This window comes from Mchenga conophoros, linkage group LG1 (genome assembly GCF_057382185.1).
Source record: "Mchenga conophoros isolate Kocher_MC1m ecotype Shallow Benthic linkage group LG1, M_conophoros_male_GT1.1, whole genome shotgun sequence".
NCBI lineage: Eukaryota > Metazoa > Chordata > Actinopteri > Cichliformes > Cichlidae > Mchenga > Mchenga conophoros.
This window is the reverse complement of record NC_140526.1, coordinates 36,306,849-36,332,385: the sequence shown is the minus strand read 5'-3', so window position 1 is coordinate 36,332,385 and position 25,537 is coordinate 36,306,849. Positions and strand designations below refer to the sequence as shown.

Here is a 25,537-nt window from a genome sequence, read left to right as displayed (position 1 = left end):
GTCAGTCGCTGCAACCATCTGTCGATGTGATAACCAACTTTTTGTATCACAAATGTCACAACAACTGAGATTAAATGTCCTGAGTTACTAAACAAAACAGAGCTAGTCCTGCTTGTTTGGATAATTAGACTTCTTTGCTTTCTGATTGCTTGCTGCTGTCGAAAAATCTTCTACAAAAGAGCCTTGTGTTAGGCTGGTATGTTTTTTTTCTCCTTAAAGTAGTAATTAATGTTACCAACTAACCACAGGGTTATAAATTTTTTTTTTTTTTAAAGGCTTTCAAGTCTCTATAAGGTGGAAAAACCTTTTTTTAAAAGTTGAAATTTACAGTGTATGTCTGAACAAAGCAAAATCGCTGGTGTGTTCTTTTAACAACTTGCCACTCTGCTGCTAACTTGGTACTCTGGCAGAGGTATGAGTTAACTGCTCTGGCCTCCCTTTACAGGGGCTGCTGCTCTCTACCTGCTTCATTAACCCTCAACTACACACTCTGTGTGGTATTTCACTGTGACTCCCAGAATGTGCTACCCTCCAGCCAGCACCGGGCTGATATAACAGGCAGCTTGCCTAGCTAACTAACTGCTTGCTGCTTTGCTAACAAACCCCTCTCTCTTTGTCTCTGTGTGTGTTCTCCCTTTGCTGTTGCTTCTGCCCCAGTGGGATCTTCCTGCCCCTCTGTGTTTCTCAGACCTGCGGAGACGGAGGCCGTCTTCTGTTTGGACATCTGTCCATCTCTTTTTTTCGTCTCTCATAAGGTAAGTTTTGCTGTCGCTCTGGGCTCCGTATGGGAACAGTGTGTGGTTTGTGTGCTGGATATACACTATTCATAATCATGCCCATTGTGCCCCTGTAACATTTAACATGCTGCGCTTGCTCTCTGTCTCATCTGTCAGTAGCTTCCACCCGACTCCTACACATAATCCACTCAGTTTGTTGATGGTATCTGCTTGCAGCCCTGCAAAGCTCCACAATATCTCTTTAAGTCTGAAGACATTAGAAACGCATCAGCTCAATGAGTGAAGACAAAAAAATTAAACTACACATTTAAAAGTTGCGTAAGAGTCAACCACCTCTTGTCCCACCTTTCTTTAAATGATTCCTATTTTGTGGAGATGCCTCTTTAGTGTTGCCACATGCAAACTTAAGCTATTCTTTGCTGGAGTCATGGGTGTGCTGGTATAGCAGAAGTTGTTAAGTTGTTTAGCAGTCTGACAGCCTGACAGAGAAATACGCTGAACACTTCCCGCGTTCACCGTCCAAACGTTAGTGACAACCATGGCCGCTTGTTTCCTTCATGTTTAGAGGCTTTGTGCTAAACTGTACATTTTAATGCCTTCACACGAATGACTTGAGAAGATATTTTCTTATCAAGTCAAACAGTACTGACATGAACAGAAAGCATCTAGAACTGTCTTTAAAAAGTGAAAAGTCCTGTTTTAGGGAGATTAGCATTTGGGGGGGGGGGGGGGGGGGGCTGCTGTTGTGTTTTGTTTTGGTTTTTTTTGTTTTGTTTTGTTTTTTTTAAACCTGACATGACCATGAAATTTTAGCTGGGCAGCTAAGTAGCGCTAATAGCTAGCATAATTTAAATCTGCATTTCATTGTGATACAAACTTGTGAAGCAAAAAACAGGCTGAACAACTATTGTTTTAAACTGAAAGCTAAACATGATGAAACGGCACCCATCTGTCACTTAAAACAACCGTGCCATTATCTTCCTTTAGTCTAGGGTTTAATTTAAGCGACTCTGTATAAATACTCAAACATCACACACTTGTCATAAGTGGAAATCAGCTATAAAGGGAAATCATTTTAAGTCTGGGCTTGCTTTTAGGACCAGTTTTGCCTTTTAGTTTTTCCAAATGTAAATTTCCACTGTAAGGAGAAAAGTTCCATAAGTTTTTTGTTTGTTTGTTTCAGACTTTTTTTGGGGGGGGGAGAGAAATATTTGACTTCCTGATTTGTCCTCAGTAGCCATTTCAAGCTAAAGATAGTTGTTTATTAAAGCCAAACGTGATGACTTTCAGAGTATCCCATATTGTGGTTTATTGTTGCCAACAGCAATTATTATGTAATCACTGTGAGCATGGTTAACATTTTCTTTCTTTAAACAGTCTCTCATTTTGCTCAGAATCACACAGCAGTGGTCTGATACACAGCTAGTTCCCAGGCTCTCATATGCAGCCAGCTGCTGGCAGGAACTGGAGCAGAGAAGAATCTCCAAGTGCTCCTCTTTTTAGAGGTTTAAAGCCTCCGGGTCCTCGTGAACCTACAGTGCATAATCTCACATACTGAGACGTAGCTGGAATGCAGACGAGCTTTCAGACTAGTGGTCGCGTGGGCCTCCCCAGGCTTCATGTGTAGGAGCATATAGCCCTGGCACTGCTGCAGGGAAACTGTTGGTTTACATTAATCAGATTAGTGGCCATGAGTTTTCCAGTGGGGCTTATGAGGTCTGGACCTGCCTCTCTATCTCATCCCTCCCTCAGCTGCTCTTTCCCCTCCTCCTCACTAGTCTGACCCACTTCTCTAAAAACCAACAACCAGAATCTCCTTCTGTCTCTCTCTCTCTTCCCATCACCCACCTCTTTAGCAGGGACACATTAGATTCACAGGTCAATAGATTGTGTACTGGATGAGATGATTTTTCCATTTTTTGTCACTGATTGCTGTGCTTCTCAACAGAGGTGCTCTGTATAAAAAATTAAATAAACTAAGGAAAAACTAATGAGCAGTCTGGTCTAGGCTTAGAGATATCTAATCTTTCTTACTTTCTTGGGTTTTCATCAAAGTGTATAATGGTGTTTATGATTTTAAAAGAAACGAAGGCAAAAAAAAAACAGCTGCTTTGTAACAGAAGTTATTGTAGCTAGGGATGTGATGAATTAGCTGGCAAGGCTACTAATCTTTGTGACCCCTGGGAAATGTTTTTTGTTACAGTTGTTATTATTAATACCACCAACACCAATTTGCTGTTGTTTTACCCAGCACAGAAAGAAGGGTCCCGGTGCTGGCACTGTTAGTGTTGTTTCCACTGGTATCTTATTTTTAATTTAACTGATAAGCAGATCATGAGCTGTGGACACCCTGAATTCTTCCATAGGCTTTTTCAGGTGGTTTTGACTGTTGTTCCTGCAGCACACGGTGTGACAGCCCCCTGCTTTCTAAAGGCAAATAGTTCACACACTTCCATGTTGGCCTTTTATCAGTGGGTTCAATTTGCAGTCACCTGTTTCACAGCTCACTGAGCTCAGCTAAATGTATATCAGGGTACTTAGAAATGGTGTTTATTTAACTGACAGGATTGAAGAAGTTATGGATGCAGGGGCGCAACCAATATTTTTAGTGGCCCCATATGGCCACCCCTATGAAAAAAATTATGGAGGAGTCCCTGTGTGGATGGCAGCACTTACGATAGAGTTATATAATAAAATAAAAAATCAACTTAACTATCACTCACTATTCATAGATTTATGTTAAATTACAAGTCTGAGGTGTGCTAAAAAGTGAAGCTTAAATGTACCAGCTGATAAAATTGAAAGATTAAATGTGTGTTTTAGTGCTTTCTGCCACTTTTTTTGTGTTTGTTGTGCTTTGAATGTCAGTTGTAACCGCTGTGTGTCCAGTCCATGTATTTTTTCTTCTACCCCGTCAGAATCAAGTGTTGTATTCATCACATCAGTTTAATATATAGTCACTCTGAAAGTTTACTTTATACATATATGATGGTAACGTCAAACTTTTGGTCCACCGCATTGGTCCACACTGAAATATTAGTTGGACAATATAACGGCTTGCTCTGAAATTCTTCAAACAATACACTACCTACCTACCTACCAACCTTACCCCTTAGCCACATGAAGTACAAAGAGGCCAGCAACAGATGGTCTGCCCTGATCTTGGCATCGTGAAGTCAGTCTGGGATTACTTGAAGAGACAGGGGAGACCAAGACGGACTAAATCCAAATAGGAAATCGAGCAAGTTCTTCAGTGCTGGTTTGTAGCTAGTTCTGACTTAGCGCCGTTTCAGAACCAGAATGGATTTCAAGCTGTTGAAATGAAAAACACTGAGAATGGACAATGTGATGCATCTGTGAATCATCTATGAATTTATTGCAGTAATGTAGTGATTCAAATGAAATACAGGACGCTTGAAACAACAGCAACTGGCACCCCTTCAAGCAACAATTCCAGCTGTATTTTGCAGCGGTAGTGTTACTGCTTGCAGTAGCAGCTCTCAAGCTTTTGAAGTATGCATCGCATTTGTATATGAGCCAGATGATAAAGAGAAGTTTTGACAAAAGTTATTTAAAAGTTGTAGTAAGAAAGAAAGGCATGTCGCAGAGATTCATTAAGAGATTAAACTCATTCTTGCTGGCACAAGTTAACCTTTTCCAGAAATGGGGACACATTTAAGAATTTTTTAAAAATTATTATTATTAGTAGGACCCTTTTTGTTCTTGTGGCACTTTTTCTCTTTTTCCCCTCCATTTTGTCAGTAATCAAAGATGAACCAGACCTGTTCTCTAAATAATGGATTGAAGGATAAAATGACTGATGTTTAAGAGTTGTGTGGTGAGACGGATGCCTTAGGACAGAAGCACAAGGAGAAGTTGAGGTGTAGATTTTTATTGCTGGTGTCATTTGATATGTGATTGATTTATTTGGCTGACTGCATCCATGTTTTGTTCACATGTGCACTTCTGCTTGGTTCATCATGCTTGACAAACCGGCCTAACATGCTTTATGAGTTTTGTTGCTGTGCTGTAGAAACCACATCAAAAAGTTCTTGTGTGTGATGTTGTGGTAAACCTATTTCTAGCTGCTCTGTGTTTTGAGTAGTTCAAAAACATCTGTCTTAAGTCACATTTGAAATTTGCTAAGCTTATCAAGAACAGTGTTCATCTTGCGGATGCATCTTATTGCTCGTCTGTCACATTTGTGACACTCATGTCTCTTGTGTTTCAGTCTTTAACAGCTTTGTGGCTCCCATCACTTTTGCTCTCTTTCAACAGTCCTGCTGTTCTGTGCAGGTCAGGCCTGACGGTCTGCTGCCCTGTTTCAGATCAAGGATTGGATTCCTTCAGGTGGTTAATGGAAAAACTAAACGAAAAACTGAGCCTGAGGCCACTCTGACAAAACATTCTTTCAGCTGCGATGGAAGACATCTTTCAAAACATTTCAATGAGGGAACAACTCGCCTGGATCTGCCCAGAAGTAATTATGCCCTATTATAAAGCAGAGCCAAATTGTATTCTTAGACTCTACCAGAGTAGCTTTGCATGATTTACTGTTCAAAATAATCCTTATTTAACTCGTACTGTGCCTTGGGAAAACACCAAAGTTTATTCGTTATCTGAAATAAACAGTTTTAGTATCTCTTTCTCTTTACCCTTAGTTTTGGGATTGGCTGCACCCTGTAAACAAAGGGTTTGACTGGCAGGTGGGTGGGGCTTATGTCCTCACTGCCAGAACTGTTTTTTTTTTTTTGTTGTTGTCTTTTTTTTACTTTGATAGCAATCCACGAGTTGAAAAGGGGATTATAGTGAACTTTTGGCTCATAGAAACTACACACACAAACCTCATAGCATGTTACTTGATTAATGTTTAATATGGGTTTCCACTTTTGTAACAGTAATGGTGTGTGTGTGTGTGTGTGTGTGTGTGTGTGTGTGTGTGTGTGTGTGTGTGTGTGTGTGTGTGTGTGTGTGTGTGTGTGTACAAAAAAAATCTGTCATCTGAGCAAGTTATCAGAAAGAGTAGAAGCTAAGTTCTTGGCAGTTATCATAAACAAATCTGTTTGTTTGAGAGCATATGGCACACATTTTGTTGTCTTGTGGGTGTACAAACTCACTACTCATGTAACCTCTGAAAAACCCTCTTCACTGTCGGACTATACTGTTTGCAGTTCAGCAGAATTGGTCTGTTTTCCCTGTGTTTGTGAATTGGCTCGCACTGAGGGGATTGAACCCAAGTTCACGATAAGTGACCAGAAGCAAGTAAACATTCTCAAACAACACAACCACAGCCAGATGAAGGGGTCAAATGAACTCGCCACATAAACCAAACACACTCATCTGACATGGATCATTCAGGATCTATGACCTCTCTAAATCCTCATGGACCAATCACAGGAAATTACTTAGAAAGTCTTATGTTAGGTATGTGGAATTTTCCATCTTTTTCCTCTATGGATTGAAGTTTATTTTGTTCATGAAATGAAACATGTCCTCCATACACCAGGTAGCTACAGTGACTCTTTGTTGTACAAGCACTGCTTCAGATGTAAACAACTACCCAAAGACTTACAGAATCAGTAACAGTATAATACAAGTTCTTAGTACCAATCCCTAGTAATGGTATGTTCAGCACAGGTTACTGTGTCCAGCTAATAATGTCTGTCTGTCTGCCTGCTTTAGACTAAACAGTCTAATCCCTTTAATGTAGGTTGTGGGTAATGTGTGACTGCTGTATACAGACACAGACACGCTCCTGAGACTTTATGGGATCTTCCTTCCAATGCTCACTGTGTCTGTCTGACTTAGTTTTAGAAATGAAATTTAACAAAAGACATTTATACCAGTAGCCTGCTGGAGGTCATTTTGTAGCTCTGGCAGTGCTCATCCAATTCCTCCTTGCACAAAGGAACAAATATCAGTCCTGCTGATGGTTCAAGACCCTTATGGCTCTGTCCAGCTCTCCTAGAGTAACTCTGGCAGCAAACCTTCTAGAAATGGCATGTATTGATGTGCCATTGTGATTGTTCGGCCACTAAGTTGGCCTCTGCAACCTCTGTAGGGTCTAGGTATCGCCTCACACTACTAGTAGTGACACTGACCCTAGTCGCCAAAGCAGCTGAAACTGATTAACATCCACATATTCATACACACCCCAGAGGGGGGGGAAAGGAGGAGCAAGACAAGGATCTGTCACGGAAGGACAGGCCCCTGCACGGTATCTACCAGCGCTAGATAGAAGAAGTGGCAGATATCAAGAAATTCTACTAATGGCTGAACAAAGATGAACTGAAAGACAGCACAGAAGCACTAATCATGGCAGCACAAGAACACAAGACGGGGTCGCCAACACCAGACAAAACCCCATGTAAGGCTATGCAAAAATGCCCAACGACTAACTGGTGATGGCTAACCAACCAGCCATAGTAGTGATGGACAAGCAGAGGAAGAGGATTATAGTAATAGATTTAGCTATACCAAGTAATAGCAACATCGGGAAGAAGGAACACGTGAAGATTGTTCCTGCCAAGAACTAAGAAGAGCTAGAGAAGATGTGGGAGGTGAAGGCAACAGTGGTCCCAGTGGTAATCAGAGGTGTGTGTGTGTGTGTGTGTGTGTGTGTGTGTGTGTGTGTGTGTGTGTGTGTGTGTGTGTGTGTGTGTGTGTGTGTGTGTGTGTGTGTATTTTAAAAGAAGAGAAGTGAAAGAGCAGAAACATAAATGGTTTAGGTTAATTCTAGTTTAAAGTTTGGGCTGAGTTTAAAATACACACACTGGTTAGATGTGATTAACAGTTTGGCAAAGTTTCATTTAGGAATAAAATACTGATTCAAATCATCGTTTACTGTTGGATGATACAAGGTTGGGCATAGTATTAAAACACTAGAAGCAAAATATAAAAAGCCTTTATTAGCAGGCTGCTCTGTGCTCCCCTACCTAAAAGCAGTTCTCTTTAGACCACATGAATGTTGTAACTTTTTGGACTAAAATGTATTTCAAAATGCTCCTCATCTCTACCAACTATCTGCTGAGCATGTTGCACAAATTCTGGTGTCAACCTGTAAACATGTGAAATAACCTCTTCAGTCCTCCCACCAAAATTTTCCAAGCTCTACAACCATTTTGAGGCTCTACAATATTGACTACTGTCATGTTGTCATGCCCTCCATCATAAAGCTGTTTTGGTTAAGCCTCTGTTGAACTTCCAAAGAAGCAGTAATTGGCAATCCAGGGCCAAGTCCATTTTCACATAGTGCCTCATGTCCCAGCACGCTGGTGGCAGATGCCTCTGCTGTTATTGACATACTTAACACTCAGCAGTGACACTCATATACACGGTTATCCTTTTGTTGATTTCACTCACTGCCTGATGTGGATTAAATGTGTGGGAGGTGTGGTGTTACGGTGTGTTTTTGGATCATCAGCTTTTGGTTAATCTGGAACGTCACTCTCCTCAGACACACCACACCCCCTACACACAGTCGGACACACCTACAATTACATATGAGAGCTATGTCCTTTTTATTCACAGTTAACTCAGATATCTGCCCTAAGTGAAGGCTTGCTACTCTGTTGTTGCATAACTGGCAAAACTGCAAAGCTAATTTATGTTCACTCCCACATTGTTCCCTGCAGATCTCACCAAGGCTACTGTTGTACTCTGCACCTAATTTAGCACTGGTCTGCTCCCAGCACTGACACATTGGGAGTTATTTACGGTGAGAGTGAACAATGTGAGACTCAGGAAGGAGGAAAAATAATCCGGAACCTCTCAGTCTTGTCAAGTCGAACTTGTAGAGCATGGTCTCACAGAGAAAATATTCAAACAGTGATCAAACTTCTAGAAAATGATGCACATAGTAAACGGTTTAGGGAAAAATCTCTTTAAACTAGTTACAGTTCATTTATATAGTTATTTTACTTGTCTTTAGAAAAGAGGCAGTTATTTATTGAAATCAGGCTTCATTATTGGCAGCCCTTTCTCTTCATCTACATCTCCCCATTGTTGTGTCTTACAACTGATCTCTTTGTGTTTATTTCTAACTTTAACACCAACATGTCATTCAGCTGCATTGTACGAAAACTTTAATTTAAGTATCAAAATACAATATTTTATTTGACAATAAAGCTCTTTGAGTTCATACTTTTCTATTGCAGTGGGAACTACCAGAGAAGGTGTTTTGTAATCCGTGGCCACTCCAGGTGTACAGATAACTCCAACATGCTATAGTTGCAAGATGCAACTTACAGAACTTAGGGGGTTTAGGATCAGGGTTTGGGTTATGATTGTGGTTATGGTTATAGGGCTATAGTTAGGGTTATTTTTTGATGTGTCATGGGATGATGTTTCCACATCGCAAAACTGTGACATCACTAGTGTGACTGGTCACTTGCATTGTTGAGTCTGGACTAATATTAGTGTTGTTGATCCAGGAATGGCACCAACATGGCAATATCAGATCGAGCAACAAGTTGTATCCACAAACTCTGACTGCAACATGCAAGTCACGTTCTGTGTTAGATCCTTCCATTAAAAACACCACAGACAGGGTGGGGAGGTCCAGTGCACTCATTCTGATTCGTAAACTAAGCAGTTGACTCCTGCAGGTGTCCACCTGCCAGTTAAAACACCCTGAGGAAACTGTCCACGGAGGCTTGTACCCCAGAGATTGCTGCTTAGTGTTTTGTAGATCCAGATGGAATTTAAATTTGAAGATGTCTGTGGTCTGACCCACAAGCCCTGGGTAATGGGTGCTGCAAGTAGTGTGGTAAAGGGCCTCTCCACTTTGAACCCCTCATGCCATGCTCCTTCTCATTTTTAATGCATAGAGTTTGTTTTTGTTTATAATGTTTGTAAAGATGGGTATGGTCTAAACTCTTTGGACTGGTCTGACCGTTTGAAAGGTTATGTATGTTTTGTGTATCAGTTATTACATTGGCATTAGCTGCTTGCAGACCAAAATGTGGCACACGAATCTTTTAGCTTTTAGCAAGAGGTGAGATTTGAGTTTGTGTTGAGGTTAAGTGAGCCGCTAGGCCTCGAGTAATGGTGTGTTTGACAAGTTGTTGTATCTGCAACAGGAAACCGCCTGGCCTTGACAAAGGGTTTTGTCCAATTGGAGGATAACACGGAGGAAGTGGATGTATGGGAAAGCCAGGTCACAGTAAACTGTTGGTAGAGTTCCTGCAGAGCTACAAAATGTAAAAAATGAATCCCCTCGAGTTCAGTTGCAGCTGAATTTAAAATGCAGGTTTGCTCTTTGGTTTTGCACAGTTGTGCATCGTGCTTTGCTTTTAAGAAAGTATTTCACAAAAAGGGATTGTTTGTAGTGAGAATACACAAAGCAACAGTCTGTTAATTAGTTTCCCTGTTTGTGTTTTCTGTGCATTGGGATGGGCCATAGATGCACATAGTTGGTATCATGTGCGTTCCTGCCACTGGTGTCACACGAGTCAACTCATCTGCAGGTTGAAACTACAGTACTCAGTCCTCCAAACAAATATAGATGTCAACTCACCAAGTTATTTATTTTTTCCTTTCTTATTAGCTTGATTTTTGTACAAATGTTGTGCTTCCTGTCATCTGAAAGAAGTCCATTGTGTATAAAGAGGAGTGGACCGACTGCGCACGACAGGGTATCGGCATTTGTAGGACGCACACCATCCAGCTCTGTGCAAAAAAACAAACTGAGCAGAGCAGCCCTGAGGTCAGAGAGCAGTGAGGACTCTTTGGCTTTCTGTGTCAGCTGATGGGGAGCTGCAGTTTGCCAGAAGCTGAAACTGTAGAGCTGCTTACAGTGGAGCAATAAGACTGGAGACTACTGGGTTTGATAACCCCAGAAAAAGAGGAGACGCGTCTTTTTAAGAAACATCTTCTAAGGAAATCCTGAATGGCCACAAATGTTCCTGATCTACCGAAGAGGATTAGGGCCACTGGAAATAAAATAAAAAAAGAGTTCTGACTTTTCTCAGAATTCTGACTTTAATCTCAGAATTCTGAGATTAAAGTCAGAATTCTTTTTTTTTTTTTTTTTTTTTTCCCCAGTGGCCCCAATCCTCTTCCGTACCGATCCTCTTGACAAGGAGGTTGTCTAAATGTGTCCGTGTCAGCAGGATTATTTAATAAAATTTAAATTTCACATCATATTTTGACAAATTAATATGAATATGACATAAGAAAAAAATGGGGAAACCTGGTTGTGATGTTCTCGAGAAAATATCGCAAGTTAATCTGGATCCAGAGATTCACTTCCTGCATGAATTTTCAGACAGGTGAAAGCATGCAGCCTTGGACTGCGCTTGTTGACCTTTCGATCATATTACATGATTATAAGTTAGGAGGTGCAGTTTGTCCCATTTGTCATGTAACTGTAGGACTTCAAGCTCTTAACATCTCTTCAGTGTTTGCTTAAGTTATTTTTCCTGTTTCCTGTCCATGATAACACCTGCAGCTTTAAAACATTTTTAAAAATTATTTTACGCAGCTGTTTTCAAAGGTGACCTCAAGTAAGCAAAAAAGGTCATTTTGCTTCCTCTATTAGGCTTTTGGTCTGGGGATAATGATGGTGTGTACTTGATTTATGCTTGTAGTGAAGTGTATGATTATGTCAGGGTGAAACACCGTCTCCAGGACATCAGTGTTTATCAGAGTCTCAGTGTGAAACAGCCGTATCTTGTCACAAGTCCAAGATGAGGGCTGAGCTGTGGATTTCCCAGAAAGCGTCACTAGGCAAACAAACCAACTGGTGCTCGAGAATAAATATACAGAGAGATGAAATGAGCTGTGACGTATTCATAGAGCAGGTAGACTCATTCCTTAAAAATTATGTTTTAAAGTTTCATTGTTTTTAAATTAAGTGTCGGCCGCTGTTACTCTGGTTAACCAGGCTTTTTCCAGTTAGGGCTTTTTAATTTGGAGTAGAAAGTTGAAGTGCATAGATGTACTTGGAATCAAACAAGATCATGTCAGTGAACCTGTTAAAATTTAATTTACATTTTTTTTTTTCTCTCTTTCATGCTTCTTTCGGGTTTTTCTCCTCCTCAGTTTCTTCTGTAGCCGCCATCATTCTGTGCTGTGGGGCCGACCCCAAGATGTCTTCTAATGGAGACCTAAGTGAGCTGGGGAGCTCTGAGAGCTTCTGGGAGGTACAGTAGTAACACTTTAATTGCTGTCGTACATCAGCCGCTCTACAAAACTTAAAACAACACTTAACTTTTTATAGTCTGAGTCTTATTATAGCTGCAGTGTTTCAGCCTGCAGACACAGGTTTCTACCCACTCATGCTACTAATTAACCTAACAAGTTGTGAGCTTTCCAACAAGTTGCTTTTTTTCTTATTGGGGTTACGCAACTTTACCAGTCTTTTCTGGCCCGTCTTTCAACTTTTTTGAAAATTCTAATTAAAAAAACATCCTTTTTGAATTTTTTTTTAAAATTTTCAACCTTTCATGTTTTTCACTGTTTAAATGTTTTCCAAATCACTGCGATTTAACACCACCAACTCTAGCCTGTGAAAGGATCAACACCTGGCTCAATGTGTTCAGCACATGAACATGTCTATTTAGCTGATCAACAGCACCTGAATGCAGAATAACTAAGAGGCCGAAGCAGCCAGATAAGTCAGTGTGTCAGTCAGCCGGGTCTCATTACATGCTTTTATCTAAAGACCGAAGACTGACTTCTTCACAGCCTTCCATGTTGGGAAAAATACACACTCTCATCTCCAGTGGCTGTATTACCTTTTGTCTCCCCTTTTTTGTTTTTTTAATCTCAGTTTCGATCATCTCTATATCATTTATCCACCAAATATGCTTCAGTCCAAACTGTTGTTGCTAATGTCTAGATACAACGATGACATGAATAGAACTCAGGGAGTGACTGACGCTGTTCTATTTCCTCGCTCCTGTTTGGTTCGTTGGTGTGTCTCTGCAGCCGGGGAACTACAAAAGGACGGTAAAGCGGATTGACGATGGCCACAGGCTGTGCAATGAGCTAGTCACCTGCTTCCAGGAGAGAGCCAAGATAGAAAAGCACTACGCTCTTCAGCTGAGTGACTGGGCCAAGAGGTGGAGGGTTGTTGTGGAGAAAGGTTAGTTTAAATGCTAGCTTTTTATAAAAGAGTGGATATAGCCACCAGTTAGTTTCCATCAGACGTCACCACATTTGGATAGAAATTATGACGAGATATATATATATATATATATATATATATATATATATATATATATACATACACACACACACATACATACATACATACATACATACACATATATATATATATATATATATATATATATATATATATATATATATATATATATATATATATACACACATACATATATTAGGGGTGCAACGATACACAAAATTCACGGTTCGGTTCGATACTTTGGTGTCACGGTTCGATATTTTTTTCGATACAAAAAAAATGTTCATGCATTTTTAATTTGTCATTTATTAAAATTATAAATATATATTTTAACTCAAAAGTACAGTTTTTAAATTTAACCCTAACCCTAACCCTTGTGCGCGTTTTTTATTTTGACAGCGAATGCGCACCTGCGGACCACTTATGTGCAGCCCTGGTTATTTAGCTCGTCATATTGCAGCCACAGAAATTATTTTGTCCATGAAACCATAAAGCTGCACTTTCTTTTTGCCTTATAGTCTGATTTGTCATAACTTCTCCGTTTTGTGGTAAGCTTTTATTTGGCTGTCACTTCTTCACCCTGACCTGTCTTATTTGGCTCAGCAGAACTGAAATGCTTTTACACACGCACTCACATAAGCTCAGCGATTCTCTGCGCGATCAACCTCTCACATGTTTAAGCTTGCTGCGGGAGATTTCACTTGTCATGTTTGCATAGTAAGCTAACGATTAATAAGACGATGTCAGAGGAATTGGTGCACAAATTATCATCACTCACAGATCAGTGCTGTCGCTCTCTATACACAGTTCGCACGATTGCAAAGTGAAAGCAAAAAAACAAGCGCAAATTCAAACGCGACTTCAATATGTCACATATTGACAGTGGCTCACCGATGCCAATGACATAATTACCCAGCTACATTTCTGAAAGAATGCAAAAGCATTGACATATATTTTTCCTACAATAGCCCGACGGGCAGGGAAGAGATAGATTTTGGTAGCCCGACTGAAAAAATCGCTAGCTCCGGGACGTCGGGCTAGCGATATTGCGAGCCCTGTATCTGATTGAGGAATCACTCATCTTTGGAAAAGAGAGTTTATTACAGAGAAATGGCTCTTTCCAAAATAAAAGCTATACTATCCGCTTCTTCTGGGCTATATTCTCAGCAGCATAAGGAGAATCATGTGCTAACAGCTGTCTAAATGACTCGGCTAAAGTTAGTAGCATGCTTGTTGTTTTTGTCTTTGCACTAGGATGATGTCGGCGTAAATGTGCAGTCATATTCGTTGTGTTCCCACTAGTGCTTTCAGGTTAATCTCGTTGAAATGACCTTAACGCCACAACACGGCAAATCTCCGTTAACGAGCTACCGCCGATCGCCCCGTGCATGGGGCTAGACGGCCAACACGTTAACGAGCTAACTGCGCTAACACACTAGTTCACACCAATGTAATTGAGCATTGCATGGCACATCCAACATACTGTTTTACTTTAGTCCATGACTCGCTTACCTTCAGGGTCATACGTCACATGAAAACCAAAATAATTCCAAACGCCAGATCTGAATGAGGGTCAATTTGCCTGTTGCAAGGCGAGCTTAACTTCTGTCTCGCTAGCTTGCCCTGTGCTCTTCCTTCTGACGATGCTGTCTGTGTGGAGCGCTCAGTGGATCTGCGCTCGACAGTGCAGCCTAGGCGGAGTAGTCGAACACAGATTCACTGAGCGCTCCACACAGACAGCATCGTCAGAAGGAAAATTGATAAAATAAATTACAAATGTTGTATTGTTCGATACATATGCGTACCGAACCGAAAGCACTGTATCGAACGGTTCAATATCGATACGAATATCGTTGCACCCCTAATATATATATATATATATATATATATATATATATATATATAAATAAACAAACAAACAAACAAACAAACACAGGAATTCCAAATGTGACATTTATGATATAAATGGGATATGTTTGGGATTTCTATTTAAATATGACCAAGATGATAATTTAGCTGGCTAAATTTTTTACAAGTTAATATTTTGTTCATCATCTAATAAATTAAGTCATCCATCTTTAATTTGGTAGCAAAGCTCACGATGTTTATGGAAATCCCCATCAAAATATCCACAGGCGAAGTTTCACAACACTGACCTACAATTAATTTTGTAAACATGTAGACAAATGGGGACGAGTGATTTTTATTTAGTGATAACCTGAAGGGGCGCTTTCTCACGTTTATTTAGGGCCCCAGTATGGTACACTGGAGAAGGCTTGGCATGCCTTCATGCAAGCGGCTGACCGACTCAGCGAGCTGCACATGGAGCTGCGGGAGCAGCTGGCGGGTGAGGACAGCGAGAAAGTACGCAGCTGGCAAAAAGAGGCCTTTCACAAGCAAATGATGGGAGGTTTCAGAGAGACGAAGGACGCGGATGATGGCTTCCGCAAAGCTCAGAAGCCCTGGGTCCGTAAGCTGAAGGAGGTGAGGGCGGCCTCAGTAGATTTTCTGACGTTGGTCTGTAGGGCAGTCTGCATCAGTGAGTGGCTGCAGTACACACTAATGGGATTTAATGGAGATGACGTGACTGTAGTGAATACTTGCAAATGGCCAGTGTCTACAAAGTTGTCGTTGAAAGGTTTCTTTTAATAAAAACAAAAGCCAGCAACTGTCTACACATCCTCTTAGCAAATGTCACACATGAAGTTGCTTTATGCTACAGTCACACTATGGAAAACTGGAGACTGTGGCGCAGACACAATTATTGTGACAGTGTGACTTGTAGTCTTGTTAAAATATTTGCATGAAAAACGGGGATCTCACAGCCACTTGCCATCTTCACAGTGACCATTGTGCATCAGGACCGAGATAAAATAGTGGAATCAGTCCACTATAAGTTTGGGACTACTGCAGACCCTCATAGACTGGAATTTAGCAATTCCTCAACAAAAAGTGACATAATTGGACTTAAATGCGAAATGGCAAAGTAAGTGCTTCTTTTGACTATAGTGTCGGTGAATAAACTTCCCTCCTTCTTTTTCCTTTTATAAGATTGTCGTATAAGATAACACAGTGGTTGAATGCAGCTATTACGTCATAGGTGATTGTATTTGAGGTAATATTATCACAGTTGTTGGATGGATGTGAGTGAGTCTGATATTACATCTGATGTGTCAATGAGGAGAGACGGGTACATTTTTGGAAAAAATTGAAGTTTAGTCTTTACTGAGTTTATAGCAAGTGTTTAACACGTGCGTGTGTCCAGGTGGAGTCAACTAAGAAGAGTTACCATCAGGCCAGGAAAGAGGAGTGGACGGCGGCTAACAGGGAGGCGCACGCCAAGGCTGACCCGACCAAGTCACAAGAGGAAGTTCGCAAGTACACAACCCGGGTGGAGCGCTGCAACCAGGACACCGAGAAAGTACGATGCACACACACGTGAACACGTACATATAAACAGAGTCCCATACATAGCTCCTCTTGTACCAGTCTGGGTGTGTCTGACTCCAGAAAAACATACCTGTGTATGTTTTTTAACTTTGAAACATGACCGGACTTGTCTCCTCGACTTTCCACTTGTAACAAACCCAACGGTTGAGGAGTAGCTCCAGGACCCGGAGAGGGAAATGATCAACCAAACAACAAAAAAACGAAGGAAATCCTGAGACGTGTTCATTTAGTACGCACAGCGTTGTCAGGCAGCCAAGGACCTCTTGAGCAATGTTGATCTCAACAAGGAAATGAAATCCAATATCATTACTCATTCACAGCTTGAAGAAAAATACATCCAAAAAAGCCTTCAGTCTTCAATCACTTGTCTCAACCAGTCTCAGCGCCCCGTGTTGGTATCTGCTGTGTTTAATCACTGCACACTTTATGTAATCATTAAGATATTTAAACATTTTATTCAGTGGGTTCTTACAAGAGTTCACAGAAGAAGAAGACAGTCTTATTATGGTGGGTTCTAGTCAACAGCATGTTATCAGTGTAAATAATACTTACTAATGATGGAGAGCTGTTCATACTGTGTGCATAATAAAAAGAAACTCCCAGAATTCAGTTGGTCACTCTTGCACTCTTGACATTAAGTATTATTCAAAGTCTCTTAGATAAATCCGGAAATATGGAAAAGTTGAGTTCTTTTGTCACTTTGAATATTTTTTTTATTACAGGAGAGGTAAACACCCTGTTCAGTTGTTCTTGTAGTTTGCTTTAGGATTTTAATTCATCTGAACTACACTGGAAGCTGATTTAAATCCATAAATAAAATAATGTTAGATAAAATAAATTCACTTAAATGATTGAACAAAAAATGCAATTCTGAATAAAGCTTGAAATGTCTCATTATTAAAATAGAATAAAACTACAACGAGCTTTATAGCTGCTTTCCAAAGGTTTTTATTCTGCTCTTTGGAACAGACAGTCTTGCACATATACTCGAAGCATGCAAGGCACATGCACCTGAGTAAGACCATGAAGTGTAATTGAAATGGTGCATTTAACAAAACACACATTGGTGTACTACTACGCAGTAGCTCAGTGTGTGTGTGTTTACGGCAGGTAAAGGAGCGCTACTCCAAGGCCTTGGAGGAGCTGAACCGCTGTAACCCCCGCTACATGGAGGACATGGAGCAGGTGTTCGACTTAACTCAGGAGGCTGAGCGCAAGAGGCTGTGTTTCTTTAAAGATGTCCTGCTCGACATCCATACACACCTTGACCTATCCTCCAAAGACAGGTAAGGAAAAATCCACATGCTTGTATTTATTTATCCAAAATTACGTGGATCACGAATCAAGCGATCCATGACTCACAGCGAAGGCATGCAGAGCTGCGAAGGCACGGATGTCGGTCTGAACATGTGCGTATGTACACAGGGGTTAATGGAAAACTCTTGCTGTTGTCCATTAACTGTTGACCTCATATTTTATTTAAACAAGCAACTTTACCAATAATGGTTACCATGGCAAAGTCCAGCCAACTCTGTCCAAATATTGAGCAAATTAACCCTTGAAGAAACTGCTCTTTTGAAGAGCAGTTTCTCACTGTGTGAACGTATTTTTTTTTTTAAACTCTGAGAGACTTCCTCTGGTATCCATGTATTTATTCCAGAGCACTGATATATATGTGTATATAAAACATTACTTAAGAAAGATTTGAGGAGTCGGAATGATCAAATAAAAAGCCTGAACACGTGTTTCTTTAGTCCCACAGTGAGCATGTTTCCTGCAGCTACAATAAATATGAAATTGTATAATATCATATAACTCACAGCCTTTACAGTATGCTTTCGTTTAAGCCTTTAGTGTTATGTCAGTTAGAGGCTGCAGACCACGTTGGATGATGAGTTAATTTATAAAGGACCAATGGGAATACTTTTTCACCCACCTCCTCCATGTGACACTAGTCAGTAAGGCTTTAAACATGGTGGGATAATATTCAACTACTGGTGCAAAATGTGTGTTCACTAGATGGTTCGTCCTGGCACATATTACAGAGAGTGGAAAGAAAATCCCCCCAAAAAACCATGTTCCATCTCTGTGATAAGTTTGAGATCCTTTAAAAAAAAAAAAAAAATTAAAAAACACTTTGAGAGTGTGTCGGGGGGGGGGGAAGCTGCCCTCTTACCAGCTGTTCCTTTGGAAGATTGGATGTAGATGAAGAGATGTTGTTGTTTTTTTTTTTTTTTCTTCATGTTATATCTGAGTGTATACAAACCAGCTCAGTGCTGATGAAGCTGATTAGAAAGTATGCAGCGTGTCTTATCTCAAATCCCACCTTTAAATGACGGCTCTAGGGTTCTCGATGCCCAGCCCTGTGAGTAAACAGGACCTATCAGGAACCTGCTACTGTAAATTCAAAATGCACTGTGTCGATTTTAATTCTCTCCATGTTCAACCAGCAAGTACAGTCTGTTGTTTTCTTTGACAACTGCTTCCTGCTTCAATAAGTAATCTTTTATGACTTTAGAAGATCCCCAACTTGGAAACCTGTCTTTTCCTGATGAATAGAATTCAACTTTATTGTCATTGCACATGCACAGGTACAGGGCAACGAAATGCAGTTTGCATCCATCCAGAAGTGCTTGGATGCAAACTGCATTTCGTTGCCCTGTACCTGTGCAGCATGAAGCAGGGTTAATGACAAGCGTCCCTAAGCATGCGTTACAGGTTGCAAAGTCAGATGAAAGATGGTCTGCAGATTGATGACAGAGTGTCAATCAATGTGATTATTCACTCCCTTTCTGTCCATTAGCTTCAAAGCTTTGTACCAGGACCTGGGCCAGACCATTCGTGCAGCCAACGAAACTGAAGACCTCAGATGGTGGAGGAACACCCACGGACCGGGCATGAGCATGAACTGGCCCCAGTTTGAGGTGTGAAAACACAAACTCTGTTCACCCTGTCGCGCATGAATTATTTTGTTTTGCTTTGTTTTTTTCTGTGCAGTCATCTACATCTGTGTGTGCGTTATCCGTGCTGTCGGAACGTAAATCTGTTGAAACGGTCACATTCAACGGGACTTGACCTCAGTTTGGTTAAATACTCATTATGTAAATATTGTAAATCATTAACTTTGAGTTTGAGGACTCCATTTAAAGTTGAGGAAATGATTCTTTTAGGGGTTGTTAAAGGACATTGTAGTGATTTGCATTGAATTCCCGAGGAGATGGAAACATGACTCTGTGTGTTTTAGGGGACGGACTGAATATTAAGCAGGGTTCCAGTGAAAGCCTCATTTTGTGACTGAAAGCTGAGTGGGGTTAGGAATGTCGAACACACACACACACACACACACACACACACACAGATTAGTTGCTAGTGGAATGGAACTTGCACCTCAGTGCTGCAGACAGGACCAATAAATACAAATATTTACATATGGAAAAACACAAACAACAGTGCAAATGATTGTTGTGCAGGAATTCAGATTAGAGTCTCAGGATTCTGTAGTCTGCTTAGCATATGTGACAAAATTGTTTTTTTGTTTGTTTGTTTGTTTGTTTGTTTGTTTTTAATGAAACTACCGTTTCATGTAAATTCTTTTTCAAAAAACAAGAATAACCTAAAGGAAACTTTCTGAGTTTTTGTTTAATTTGCACAGCCAGGGTTACATGTCCAAAATTTTCTCCATGGTCCTGGGGTTTTGGCGTGAATTAAAGAAACTACGTACACTGTGTTTTCCCAGGCATGTTGTTTTTTCCCTTGGGATACTGTAATATTCTGCATTCGTCCATAATAGTTACATTGTAAGAAAGGTAGATTAGCGTATTCTACAATACCCTAATTATAGAATATGATTCTTATCATACAAAGGAGAACCATCATTTGGAGTATTTTAGTGGAAATGAAACAGTTACTCATTATTCCTTTCTTTTAAAAATAGAGTATACACCAATAAGACATAAAATTGTGTGGGTCCTTTTTTTTTTTTCTGCCAAAGTAGCCCTGAAGGCGAGCAGTGGTATCTGCACCAAGATGTTAATAACAGATCCTGTTGTCCTGTAAGTTTTGAGGTTAGCCTCCATGGATCGTATAGTTTTGTCCAGCACATCCCACAGATCACCAATGGGACTGAGATCTGGGGAATTTGGAGGCCAAGTAAACACCTTAAACTCATTGTTGTGCTTCTCAAACCATTCCTGAACCATTTTTGCTTTGTGGCAGAGTGCAGTATCCTGCTGAAAGAAGCCATCGGGGAATATTGTTTCCATAAAAGGCTGTAGATGCTCTGCAGCAATGCTTAGGTAGGTGGTACATGTGAAAGTAACATCCTTATGGATGGCAGGACCCAAGGTTTCCCAGCAGAACATTGTCCAAAGCATCACACTGCCTCTGCCAGCTTGCCAGCTTGCCTTCTTCACATACTGAATCCTGGTGCCAGGTGTTTCTCAGAACGAACATTAACTTTTGTGTCTTGGATTAGACCACATGGGCCGACCTTCCGGTCATACATCCATCCACCACTGTTTCTTTCTTGGACCACTTTTGATGGATACTAACTCCTGAAGACTGAGAACACACCATAAGAGCTGCAGTTTTGGAGATGCTGACCCAGTCATCTAGCCATCACAATTTAGTCCTTCTCAAACTCACTCAAATCCTTGTCCATTTTTCTTCTAACACTCAACTTTGAGGAAAAAATATTCACTTGTTCCCTAAAGTATCCCACCCACCAACAGGTGCCATGGTAAAGAGATAACCACTGTGATTCACTTCACCTGTCTTTGCTTGTAATGTTTTGTCTGATCGGTGTAAATTGTTTTTTCTTTCTTTGAAAACTGACAGCTGTTACCAGTTTTAGCAGTATTATTAGAAGTGTAATTATTTTTAGGTACTGCAATATGCATTGCAAATTTAGGAGTGTAGGGCAACTGCACTTGAAGTCGGTAGTCTGTATGTAGTTTGGTTTCAAGAAGTCCTTTTATCTCGCTGTTTAAAACACAAAAGAGAGAAACAGTGACTTCTTACATGTCTCCAGAATGTTACATATTGCGTACTTCCCCACCGTCTTTGCTGTCTGCTCCTGAGTCACACATTGTAAATGTTGTACTGTCCTATTTTCTCTCTGTGCGTGGTTCGGCAGAGCCTCTTCTTACATTATCTGGATTCTTGCCTCTCATCCTCCACCTTTATTTCTGGCAGCCGCACACTGCCCCGCTATGTTTGCTGTTCCAGACCTGGAGCTTTGAATTTCAAATTATAGAAAAGACTACATGTAACATGCGAACAACACAGTTACTTAAAGTCTGACAGATTTTTGGATGATCTCAAATCCATTTGTTTGATCAAACATACTTTAGCTTTTCTCTGAAGTATGTTTTTTGTTTTGGTTAATAAAAACTGAAGCATCGTTACTGCTTTAGTAGAGACGTTCGAGTGGTAGCACACAGCTGAAGATGGTTTAGTCTGAGAGCTGCCAGAGCTGGTAATTGTAAAGTACATCGGCTGTGCTGCTTGACATCTGCTGGACGTCTGTCTGTCCTGGTGGAGGGATCTCTCCACTTTCCTTATATAGATTTGTTTTTCTCAGTTCCTAGGTTTTGCACACATGCACATTTTCAGCGTTATCAATGAGTCTGATCTTTGGATTCTGCATTTTAAGATTATTAAGTTAACATTATTGCAGTGATGACAAAGTAAACACTTTTTTTTTTTTTTTTTACCTTCCTCAGTTATTCTTTGCAAAAAGTAAGCAAGTGGAAGATCCTGGCAGGGATAAGTGTCTTTTCTGTCCTCTGAGGAATCTCCTGGCATTCCCACAGTGCCGCTGACATGCGAACAGAGAGCCTTTGTCCCAACACACACACACACATGTCTGAACTTGCGAGGACTTTCAGTTAACTATATTCATTCATAACTCCAAGCACGATTCCCCCACTGCGTAAAGATCAGGCGAGGAGGAGCTGTACGATGGCCTCACTTGACGGGAAACTTATACACAGCACTTGTCAAGAAGTCTAATTATATCTGTGGTATCTCACTGAACACACACCTCCTGCTGATCAAGGTTCCTCTGAAGAGAGCTAATACTAACAAGTCTATCCCCAGCTGCCTACGCCTGCAAGCAGCACCCTGCTATTACATGATAGTGCGTTAGGTCTGGGTGTGATCTAAAGATTGACAGGGCTTCATGTTGAAACTTATGAATTGTTGTTGTTTTTTTTGTTTTTTTTTTAAGAGTGCGCTTTGTTCAGATTTGGTTTCACATTTAAAACTCTCAGGTGTTTTGTGTTGTGATTATATTTTCATATAGCTTTGTGTCTCTATGTGGTTTTCATTGTTCTTGCTCATTTATATTCGACTGTAAAACTACAATATATAATTGTCTGTATTTTAAAACTTGGGTGATAAGTGTTAAGAACATGACATCAACACTAATGAGGCACTTCTGGACTTCAAAGACAATCATTTTTTTAAATCTCTTAGGTCCATTAAAAATCGGAGAGTCTCTGATACGGCATCTTTAATATGAATATTTGTCAGTTTCAGCAGCTCTCTGATTCCCTTTGAGTTTAGCACTGTGGGTTTGACAAAAGAAGAGATCTGAAGATAACGCCTTATGTTCTTTAGCAGTTTTTGAATTGAAACGGTCAACAATGACAAGTAGTACCATGTAATGTCAAAAATTTGCTGCATCTTGGGTAACGTTATCAGTGACACAAAGCACCGGTGCTGTTGTCGTATCCTTCCACGGATCTTTAGCTGTTATTTGACGCGCTTCTTACAGAATCTGAAGAGAAACGCATTTTGGATGAAGTCTTAACAAGTGTTGTAACACACAGCACTGCTGATCTCGTCTACGTCTTTGGTTTGACTTTGCAAAACCAAACCATTTGCATATCCGTGCATCCATAACACTGCAGTGTAGCACATTTTCTTTCATTTAAATCATCATCCTTTCTTTAACTGAATGCAACAGCAGCATACTTTAAAGGCCTAGCTCTGGCTTTTGTTGACTCCCGTGGATGCATCAACAGAGTGTTCATTAAACTTGTGTCACTTATGTCGACATAAACTGATAAAGAGACAAAGACCTGAGTCAGTGTAAGCTTAAGTAAATGACTGTGTGTCTGTGTGCAGGAGTGGTCTCCAGAGGCAAGTCGCTCCATCAGCAAGAGGATGCACAGTGGAAACTCTGAGGAGAACGTGGTGACCCTCACCAACATCGTCTCCTCTGCTGGAGACAATGTCCCACCGAGTCCCATTACCCTGGACACCAGCAGGTAGGAGGACACTGTGGACATGATGTTGGAGTTTATGTTATCATAAACTCCAACATCTGTGCTCTGTTGAGAAGCTATCTGTGGAGATAATTGCGCTTGACTCACAAAGCAGTATACGTAATCTTTTAACCTCCTATAGTCGAAATGTCTACTCACAGACCATAAAGCTGAACCTGGTGGTGAGGTGAATCCATGAAATGGGAGTGAAATATTCCATGTGAAAAAAAGGCCAAGTACAGCATGCACTTAGCAGTTGCTGACTAACCAATAAATTATTATTGGTATGACCTCTGATGGAATCAATACTCCCTTTTTTTTCTTTTTTTTTAAACTTTGCAACAAATAAACCCCAGAGATGACAGGAAACAATTTGGCTTTATGAAAACTATCCATGATACAGGAGACTTGGTTAAAAATCAAATGTGCAGGTTCTGATGGCCAAATACGATAATAGCAGCGGTAATATTTCTAAAATGTGATTTTTGGGATGTGCTTTATATGTTGTGCTTTCAATTTTTTCCCCCCAATATCTCCAAATCTCAACCACAGTTGCTTCAAGGTGCTTTATATTGTAAGTTAAAGACCCTTCAATAACATAGAAAAAAAACCAACAATCAGCTGACCCTGATGAGCAAGCACTTGGCAACAGTAGGAAGGAAAAACTCCCTTTGTAACAGTATGAAACCGCTGACAAAATCAGGGACTAGTTAAGTAGTTCTTGCTTTTCATTTTTCTACTGAATAGCTGCAGATACTAGGGCTGGGCTGTATCATACCGTTCACGGTAATACCGGTGTAATTTTGGGCAACGATAGGAAAATGAAATATCGCGATAGAATATGGGTAAAACGCGCATGCGCAGTGCCTTTGTTTACATACGCACATGGCGGCGACGCAGAATGAGAAGAGCGAAAGTAGATCGTTGAATGAAACGGATGAACCAGAACTGGTTTGTAAAAATGCTGCAACTTCAGTGGTGTGGAACTGGTTTGGCTTGCGTCCGTCAGATACACAACAAAGCACTATTTTTGGTAGAGCATGCTAGCGGGACGTCGTTATTACCGTGTTGTTTGGAAAATACGGCACACTTAAAATCAATCCTTTGATTTTTCTGAAAGTCGACAGTGCGCCTTATAATCCCGTGTGCCTTATGTATGAATTCTGGTTGTGTTTACTGACCTCGAAATGATTTTATGTCGTACACGGCGCTTGAAAAATCTTTCAAATGTTTTAGTACGAAGCCGCACCGCTTGATGGATTGTCGGAGCATTACGGCTATTGTAGGCAGGAGCCTCGCAGAGTGATACGTACTGTGCTTCAACATAATATTACTGTATTGTGTGTGTATAACCTCTTTTTAAGTTTTGTGGATATTATACATAGTTATGCTGAGGATATGTCAGCCAGTTTCCACTGGAAATGCCTTTTGGTTAAACTGTCAGCAAGGAATTTGCATTTGCACTGTTAAATTTTTATATAACTTTAATGCACATAAACAGCTGCTTGTTTAAGTGAAAATACATTGATGGGGTTTTTTGCACTAATAAAGTTGTGGAGTTGTAAAGTATTTTGTCTAGTGTCAATTATATCGTCAGTTATATCGTTATCGCAAATTTGATAAATATTTTTGGTCATATCGCCCTGCTCTAGCAGATACATTTCCACATCTGCCCTGTCTGCAGGAGTCCCCACATGAGAGGGATTGTAATCACTTCTGTGATCTGACCACATATGCAGCGAAGTGCAAATTAAGTGTCTTAAATTTCATTTGCCGTTTACCTCGCTACACGTGCTTGCAACTGGAACAAAATAACAATACAGTAATTTTTTAGAGATTTTTCCACCTGAACATAAAGAGCTTGTGTTTGCTGTGCACATGCACATGAATACACAGCATCAATACATAACAAACACACTTCTTGATTT

The 25,537-nt window shown here is 40.4% G+C and overlaps 1 protein-coding gene across 3 annotated transcripts in view; it reads left to right on the top strand.

The window, feature by feature from the left end:
• pacsin3 (protein kinase C and casein kinase substrate in neurons 3) overlaps positions 1 to 25,537 on the top strand; it is a 34,644-nt gene that overhangs the window by 3,678 nt on the left and 5,429 nt on the right. The window contains exons 2-9 of one of the 3 annotated variants that reach the window (XM_085276373.1): positions 658 to 755; positions 11,781 to 11,881; positions 12,669 to 12,825; positions 15,137 to 15,372; positions 16,154 to 16,309; positions 17,449 to 17,624; positions 19,142 to 19,262; positions 23,470 to 23,612. In XM_085276373.1, coding sequence (XP_085132499.1) covers positions 11,828 to 11,881; positions 12,669 to 12,825; positions 15,137 to 15,372; positions 16,154 to 16,309; positions 17,449 to 17,624; positions 19,142 to 19,262; positions 23,470 to 23,612 — 1,043 coding nt within the window. In that variant the 5' untranslated portion in view covers positions 658 to 755; positions 11,781 to 11,827. Of the gene's footprint in view, positions 1 to 657; positions 756 to 1,541; positions 5,218 to 11,780; positions 11,882 to 12,668; positions 12,826 to 15,136; positions 15,373 to 16,153; positions 16,310 to 17,448; positions 17,625 to 19,141; positions 19,263 to 23,469; positions 23,613 to 25,537 lie in introns of those variants that run through there. The other 2 variants (XM_085276387.1, XM_085276381.1) reach the window with 2 other exon arrangements.